General features: G+C 42.3%; 1 protein-coding gene across 2 annotated transcripts in view; it reads left to right on the top strand.

Annotated features, from left to right (window-relative positions):
- Window positions 1-5,156, top strand: part of EPAS1 (endothelial PAS domain protein 1) — a 125,305-nt gene extending 120,149 nt beyond the window's left edge. Inside the window, exons 13-17 of one of the 2 annotated variants that reach the window (XM_044289199.1) lie at window positions 487-610; window positions 2,065-2,182; window positions 3,377-3,550; window positions 4,284-4,319; window positions 4,507-5,156. In XM_044289199.1, coding sequence (XP_044145134.1) covers window positions 487-610; window positions 2,065-2,182; window positions 3,377-3,550; window positions 4,284-4,319; window positions 4,507-4,658 — 604 coding nt within the window. In that variant the 3' untranslated portion in view covers window positions 4,659-5,156. The remainder of the gene's footprint in view (window positions 1-486; window positions 611-2,064; window positions 2,183-3,376; window positions 3,551-4,283; window positions 4,320-4,506) is intronic. The other variant, XM_044289200.1, reaches the window with a different exon arrangement.
- Window positions 5,157-9,006: the final 3,850 nt, after the last annotated feature.

Raw genomic sequence — 9,006 nt, forward strand, 5'->3', positions numbered from 1 at the left:
GCCCCTTAAACGGACTGCGTGAGATCAGAAATTAGAACTGCGTTACTCCTGTCCAAGGTTGATATCGGGTATCGCAGCCCAACTCCAATATCTGCAATACCAGATACAACCCATGGACAGGAGTGGCGCTGTTTTTAGAAAAAAAGAAACATAGTTCTATTTTCTAAACTCAGGCAGTCCATTTAAAGGGGTTCTTCAGCTTTATGATGTCTCTTTACAGACCCCACAGCGTGACCAGACGCACAGTGGTGAACATACCCTTTTAAGCACTTATATTTATGGATGTTTTTTTGGGGGTATTTTAATAGAAAGATCTTCCTGTCTTATAATTAAAATGATATAATGATATTTAAGGTCTTTTTGTATCAATTAAAAGAGAATTACAAGTATTTATAAGATTATACAATAAACACAACTTATCAATGTAACATGTTAATAAATAGCAAAACGGCAGAGAGTAAATACATCTGGAACTCTTGTTTACAGATCGCTTGAGAGTTTCGGTCAGCGGGGCAAAGATTTACACCCCAATGAAATACCGTTCTGCAACAGCATGAAGAGGAAGCTGCAGCATGACTATGGAGAGCGGGGATTTCCACAGGTCAATGTGGTAAGCAACAAAGAAGGCAAGCAAAGGGTTAAAAGCAAGAAATAACTCAAGGAGTTATATTTAGTGATGATTTTGAGAGGAATTCTATCTGGACAAGCCCTTTCCATACAGTCTGTTAGAGTATCTGAACGTCTTAGAGGGTGTCCCCCATTTGGGGCCTGATTCTATAAGCCAGAAAGGAGATCTTTCAGAATGAGCACCGCCTGATCGACAGGGTAATTCCATTCTGGACAACCCTATTAAAGGGATTTTTTTCCAAGCTCCTGATATTGATGACCTATCCTCAGGCTAAGTCATTACTATCCGATAGACAGTCTGACACCCTGCACCCCTGCCGAATCCAGTGCCGATTACCTGTTTCCTGCAGCCTCCAGTTCTGGAACTAGCTCTTGAATGGAGCAGGAAGCACAGCCCCATTCATAGTGTAGTGGCCGTGACAGGTAACTGCAGCTCAGCTCCCATTTACTTCAATGGTAACCTAGCTCGGCCACTGCACTTTGAATGGATCTGTGCTTCCTGGGTTCATGTATGGAGGCTTCATGGTGAGTGCAGCAATCCTGCCTTTGATGTGGAGCCACACACTGCCGCAACTTCTGGTGTAATGATTTGGGGAGCCATCACATATGACAAACGGTCACCCCTAGTAGTGATACGAGGGACACTAACAGCTCAGTGATATGTGCAGGACATCTAACTGGCATTTTTCAGCAGGATAATGCTTGCCCACACATGGAAAGGGTTTCCCAGGAATGTCCCCAATTCCTTGGCTACCCGATCACCAGATTTATTGCCAATCAAGCATTTATTGAACCAGCTGGGACACCAGCTTCAGCAACCCAGGAGTGCAAGATCTGCAGGCCCAGCTGTAACATCTGTGGGCAAGTGTGGTGCCATACCATACAGAACCTGTATGCCTCCATGCCCAACTTATCTCATCTTGTGTCCAGGCTAGAGGCTGTATCTTATCTTGTATCCAGAATAGATGCTGTATCTCATCTTGTATCCAGGCTAGATGCCGTATCTCATCTTGTATCCAGGCTAGAGGCCGTATCTCATCTTGTATCCAGACTTGATGCTGTATCTCATCTTGTATCTAGACTAGAGGCTGTATCTCATCTTGTATCCAGGCTAGAGGTGGCCCAACAAGGTCCTAGAGCCTCCTTTCAATTGCACAATTTTCCCCTATAAACTTCTCCTTTCGCTCTAATATTGTAATCACTTCCATATATCATCATCACAACAAGTTCTTCTTGGTGTGTTTTTTAGGTCAATGAGTTTTCTTGTATTTCCCAATAAAATAGCAAACCTGAATAATATTTTTTTCCATTCTACAGTTATTACCCCTAGAAATGCATGACCATTCCACTTGTCATTTGGACATGATGTATGACACATCACTGTATTTCAGGTTGCGCGATTGTGCTCCATTGTATTAATTTTGTGTCTCTTTTTAGGGGGAGTTAACAGATAACAACATACCTTCAATAATGTGGAAACGTATGAAATCTCTCAAGGAAGAAATGTCTCCACTTGTATCAGAAAAGAAATCCCTGAGTACAAGTGTTCTAACTGGTAAGGGAAAAATCTCCACCGTATATACCTGAAGAGAGATATCCTATGTATCACTGTGCCTGGTCCTGTTGTGCTCCAGTCTGGACAGTAGCAATATATACCTGGAATGCTCAGCCCTGTTGTGCTCCAGGCTGGACAGCAGCAGTATATACAGTTCCTGGTGTACCTGGTCCTGTTGTGCTCCTGTCTAGACAGTAGCCATATATACAGTTCCTGGTGTACCTGGTTCCTTTGTGTTCCTCTCTGGACAGTAGCAGTATATACCTGCTGTGCCTTGCCCTGTTGTGCTCCAGTCTGGACAGTAGTAGTATACACCTGTTGTGCCTGGTCCTGTTGTGCTCCTGTCTAGACAGTAGCAGTATATATCTGGTGTGCCTGGCCCTGTTGTGCTCCAATATGGACAGTAGCAATTTATACCTGGAATTCTAAGCCCTGTTGTGCACCTGTCTGGACAGTAGTAGTATATACCTGCTGTGCCTTGTCCTGTTGTGCCCCAGTCTGGACAGTAGTAGTATATACTTGCTGAGCCTTGTCCTGTTGTGCCCCAGTCTGGACAGTAGTAGTATATACCTGCTGTGCCTGGTTCTGTTGTGCTCCTGTCTGGACAGTAGTAGTATATACCTGCTGTGCCTTGTCCTGTTGTGCTCCTGTCTGGACAGTAGTAGTATATACCTGCTGTGCCTGGTTCTGTTGTGCTCCTGTCTGGACAGTAGTAGTATGTACCTGGTGTGCCTGGTTCTGTTGTGCTCCTGTCTGGACAGTAGTAGTATATACCTGCTGTGCCTGGTTCTGTTGTGCTCCTGTCTGGACAGTAGTAGTATGTACCTGGTGTGCCTGGTTCTGTTGTGCTCCTGTCTGGACAGTAGTAGTATATACCTGCTGTGCCTTGTCCTCTTGTGCCCCAGTCTGGACAGTAGTAGTATATACCTGCTGTGCCTGGTTCTGTTGTGCTCCTGTCTGGACAGTAGTAGTATATACCTGGTGTGCCTGGTTCTGTTGTGCTCCTGTCTGGACAGTAGTAGTATATACCTGCTGTGCCTTGTCCTGTTGTGCCCCAGTCTGGAAAGTAGTAGTATATACCTGTTGTGCTCCGGTCTTGACAGTAATAGTATTTGCCTCATATGACTTGCCCTGTTTTGGTCCATGATTTATGCAATCTATTATTAATGCGAAGCTATGCTTTTACGATTTTAGATGACTACATCTGTAATAGGCACAGGGGGTTAAGTCCTCATATGGCCCAGCAGTCACGGTCACAATCACACTGTGCATCAAGCTCAAAAGATGCAAGGAAAGCCCCTTACCCAGGCACGTTCTATAGCTGTAATTACCACGAATACAACATGCCACAGTCCCAAAAAGCTAAAGGTAAATTCTTGATGCTTCATTTCCACATGAGATTGTAGTGATTTTTCCGTTTTGGTTGAATTGTATAGCAGGTTCCCTTCACTGTTAAAGTCTAACAGACTCGGGTACTTGAAGCCCACTAGGGGAATGGTTCTGAAGGCCCACCATCACCAATTGTAATTGAATAGTTCTTATGTACTGTACATCGGCCATGAAAGTTTTGATAGTTGGTGGGTACAGCCAGCATGTTATGCTTTATATCTATGTGGAGGGGATTTGGAGCTCTGTATCAGAAAAGTGAAGCTCCAATCGTTATAAAGATATATTAAAGGGGTTGTCTAAAATGTTGATATTGATGGCCTATTCTCAGGATAGGTCATCAATACCTGATTGGTGGGGGTCCGACTATTGGCACCTGTTTGAGGAGGCCATGACGCAGCGGTCTCCCCACAGCTTACCGAGGATCACTAAAGAGGGAATAGCCTAATGTTAAAAATAAATGGGTCACAAAGCGCTGAGGGTAAATTGTCTGATAGGCTGTATATGTACTATATATAGATACATAGCCAGCACGCATCATATACATATATAACATACACACATACATGCACATTATGCGCACACTTACACATTAGATACATTTATATATACTTTACACAAATACATGCACACACATACTGTACACTACACATACACATATTCACATTACACGGATATACATACTTATATGTATACATACTTACTTTTCCTGCAGATTGCTGTGACATCCCAGCAGTGGAGAGGACCCGTGGTAAGTAAAGCAGAGTTTACTGTCACCCCCCGTATTTAGGCCTATGGGCACTCCGATTTATAACCCCTCTAAGCTATGCCGCTGCTTCTAACATATCTATCATATCTAAGATCTCATAACCTTCTGTCTCTTATGGATGACTGGAACAGAGTCACTATTAACAATTTGTGTCCATGTCCCATTACAGCTCTGACCAACCGCCTCATCGGGCCATCCTACGAACCTTACCTGTTGCCAGAACTGACCAGATATGACTGCGAGGTCAATGTGCCAGTACTGGGTAACTCCAACCTCCTGCAAGGCAGCGACCTCCTCAGAGCGCTGGATCAGACCACTTGAAAGACAGCGACAAATTACTCTTTGACTTGTAACTGTTCACATACAAGGCTTCAGTTTCTAAATCTATTTTTCGAGTAGAAAGTTTTATCACTGATAAGAGTTTTACCGAATTTACTCACCTATGGGACTTTTTTCTTCACCTTACCAAATAGTGGCCTTATTGAGATGGCATCATATTAAAGGATAAGATAAATGCATATATGTTTTACCTGCTGTATTTTTTCTTTATTTTAATAACAAATTGTATAGTATAGACAATGTTTTACACACGCTTATACCCGTGTAAAATTAACTTATATTTTTGTAAGTGGCCACAATCGATCGTATGGTGCATATATATTGTTTATCGTGCCGAATTCATAGAGAAGATCATGGGATTTGTTACTGTCGCAAATAGGAAAATTTGAATGACATATATTTTGCAATGCCATGTATTGTTTCTTTTTGAGTTTCAAATGCCATAAAAGAGATATAGCAAACTTGACATTCCCATAACAATTGTGACCAATGAAATCTGTCTCTTTGTGGTTGAAGTCCCCAGCAGGATCATATCCTTATCTATGTTACAGAAAATGGCAGCCTAGACCCCCCCCAACACCTCTGTTTTACTAAATCCCACATTAAACAACAATTTCGGAGCATCTTCTCTTAGAACACTACATTGTGACGTCCCTCTGTTTGTTCCTCCTAAAAACGTATTAATAAATTGACACACCCATACCATTTCCCTCGTCAAAAGGACACAGTCTGAGACGGACAGCCCTGATTGAGAGTGTGGGACAAACCCCTAACTGGTAACACCCAGTGGTCAATGTAGTCACACTTTTCTAGGAGGAATAGGAGAGAAACTGGATAACTTAGAGTTCTAACAAAAACGTGCCCCAAAACTGTTAATTTATGGGGGTTACAATAATTTATGAGAATATGTAAGGACTGCAACCTTGGAACACCAATGTGAGATGTAACCTGCTTCATACTTCTAGTATGGTAATGGACCAGGGACTGGTCTATAAGGGCCACTGACCACTAAGATAAAGAGACACTAAATTTGAAATCAAAGACTTGTTTGCCACTTTTTTAAAAATTGTTCCCAAAATTTGGCTGAAAAATCACAAGTCAGTCTCCTAATTGTAGCCTCCACCTTGGTTAAGAATCAGCTGAAGTGGCTAGGCTATAGCTGGGGCAGGAGGAAGACTATGTGATGTTCGATCCTTTATATCATTATAGATCCAGTTTAAAGGGGTTGTCTAGTTTAGAAAAGCCATTCCCATATACCGTATATTCGGCAGACATCACATTAATGAGAACGGACTCTGTGTAATACATGCTTCATTCCTCCAGTGGTACCTCTGCTGGGAACACCAACACTTAAAGGGACACTTCCATCCAAAAATTTTATCAACCTATATGTGACTTTTCTGTAATATTTTTGTTGTGGATATCATTTTTCTAACTCACTCCATGTATACTACTCCCTGTCCCAACACGCACCGCAGACAACCTCATTTTACTTTCTCGGTCAGACTATTCACTGCGGCCAGAGAGAGCCCCCCCCTCACCCGTAGTCACTTAATTAGAACATCAAACATTACACTCCTCCATTCAGTGCTCTTCTGTGGACATCTTTAGCTAGGACGATGGAGAGAAAAAAAAGAGTTGTCATCCTGATTTTATACCTACTATTATCATGAGGATTATCCATCAGATAGCATCTTCCCCTGACAGCAGCAGTGAACTCACCAAGGATTACCTAACTATAAGGAAGTCTTGTTATTTGTGCTGACGGCTACAGAAGGACAATATTTAGAATTACATTTTTGATGATATATTACTGCTGAACTGGATGAGAAAAAGAGGCAAAAAATCTAAAAAAGAAAGTGTTTTTTATGAACAGTGAGTTCAATAAAATCCCCTTCTCTGGAAGTGTCCCTTTAATGCCAAGTTTCCCTACAGAGAACAGCTGATAATGGGGGTCCCAGTATGGGGACGCTTTCTGGTCCATTTATTTTCAAGGGACCCTTCTAACAAGTAGAGATTGTCCAAAGCGGAGAACTTCTTTAAGAAAGAGCAGTTTATTGTAGTCATTGTCACTAGTATTTTTGCTGGATCCGGCGGGGTTCAGCAAAAACGCTTCCGTTACTGATAATACAACCGTCTGCATCCGTTATGAACGGATCCGGTTGTATTATCTGTAACATAGCCAAGACGGATCCGTCATGAACTCCACTGAAAGTCAATGGGGGACGGATCCGTTTTCTATTGTGTCAGAGTTAAACGGATCTGTCCCCGTTGACTTGCATTGGGGGTCACGCCGGATCCGTCTTGCTCCGCATCCCAGGACAGAAAGAAAACTACAGCTTGCTGCAGTTTGCTCTCCGGTCTGGGAACGTAACCAAACATTCCATTCTGTTCAGTTACGTTTTGTCCCCATTGACAATGAATGGGGACGGAACAGAAGCATTTTTCTCCGGTATTGAGACCCTATGACGGATCTCAATACCGGAAAATAGAAACGCTAGTGTGAAAGTAGCCTAACAATAACACTAAATGGTATCTAGAGAGAGAACAGAATTCATATAATATCAACACGTTGTAATGTAAATGTATCTGTCGGAAATTCACACACACACACATACTACAGTATACAACTGACTAATACATAGGAATATTGGGGGAGATGTATCAGAACTAGTGTGAAAGAAAAGTTGCCCATAGCAACCAATCAGATGCCACCTCTTAAAGGGGTATCCAGGATTTTACAAATGGTGGCCATCACTAACAAATCGGCGGTGTCCGACGCCCTAGACCCGCCTCAATGAGCTGTCCCGGATGTCGGCACCAGAGCTACACGCTGGTTACTGCAGCTCTGCCCCCAGTGAAGTGAATGAGAGCAGTAACCAGGTCTGTCCACCGGCTGATCGAGGTGGGGTCCGGGGTGTCAGACCCACAAGTATTAGATAGTGCTGACGTATAGGTCATCCCTTATAAAATCCTGGAATACCCCTTTAACTCTTAGTGACGCTTAGTAAAATGGAGGCTGCAAAGTGATTGCTTGCTACGTCCACCTTGACCACTTCTTCTTTGCACCGATTTTTATAAATGGCAAAGTGCAATAAAAATCTGCATCTGTCACGTCATAAAACCTAGGCTTAGTTTTTATTTTTTAAAGTTGAGAAAAGTTAAGAAATGACCAATCACTCTGCTATATATGATTCTCATTTACAGTCCTGTGTTTTGTTTTGTTTTATTATATATACGGTATATACTATGTAGATGTTATGCCATTGTACTAATCTTACGGTCTACGGAGGGTTAATGATGAACTTCCGGGGACATGTCATGTTGCACAATTTACCATAACTATCCTGATATGATCTGTTTGTGTAGGCAGTTAACAATGCGGTTTAACCATTAATCTTTTAGGTTAAGGCTTCATTTTATATTGGTACAGTACATATGTTGTTTTTTTTTGTTTGTTTGTAAATTTTATTTTTCATGCATTCATGATTCTTGCTGAGATGTTTCGTTTTGACTATCGTAAATGTAGCAGCAGCCGTTGCCGCGGCGGCGACTATTGTTCGGCTGATACACGAGGCATTACACAGTCTATCCAAAGCAATTTATTAATAGCATTAATCGCATGTTATAATGGCGGCCTTTCTGTCTACCACGCACTACAACGCGTCCTTCATTAACAATACAAGGGCAGCCACTGGCTGGGTCCAATCCAACTAACCACTAGAAATCAGTGGAGCTATCGGTGTAGCTGGTTGGATTGGCCGACTGCCCTCTTTGTCAGGGAAGGACTTACCGTTACATACCATATGGTGAATTCTGTTTCAACTGCGTTACGCTATCAGTCTATATAAGTCTATCTATCTATATGCAGTGATTCAGGGTCTTAGAACTGTTTATGGCTTATCCTGTGTCAGTTGATAGCTCTTCAAGTGCAAATAGTTGGGTCCTAGAGCAATACTTTAGCAAGGGCATTGTATCCAGCAATTCTTATTAGTACAGTGGAACGTCAATGCAGTGGCTCAACGGTGGCGTAACTCCTAGACATCGTGATGGGCCTTGCCATTCTCAGGAACTGGCCAGAACTTGGTCTTACCCAGTCAACGTGCCAATGTATAAAGCAATAGTATGCCCGATTCTCAGTTCCGCATGATCTAATTCATGTTCGTCCTCAGGGCTCTTATGTCTTACTGTAAGCTTCAGAAGAAACTTGTAAATATTTAAAGGGGTTGTCCAGTGGGATACATATTTTTTTTATATATAGGGCTCAGAATGGGTTAAAAAAATAACTCACCGATCCTCTGCCAGTGCAGTTCCAACATTTACCAGACCC

This window comes from Bufo gargarizans, chromosome 4 (assembly GCF_014858855.1).
Source record: "Bufo gargarizans isolate SCDJY-AF-19 chromosome 4, ASM1485885v1, whole genome shotgun sequence".
NCBI lineage: Eukaryota > Metazoa > Chordata > Amphibia > Anura > Bufonidae > Bufo > Bufo gargarizans.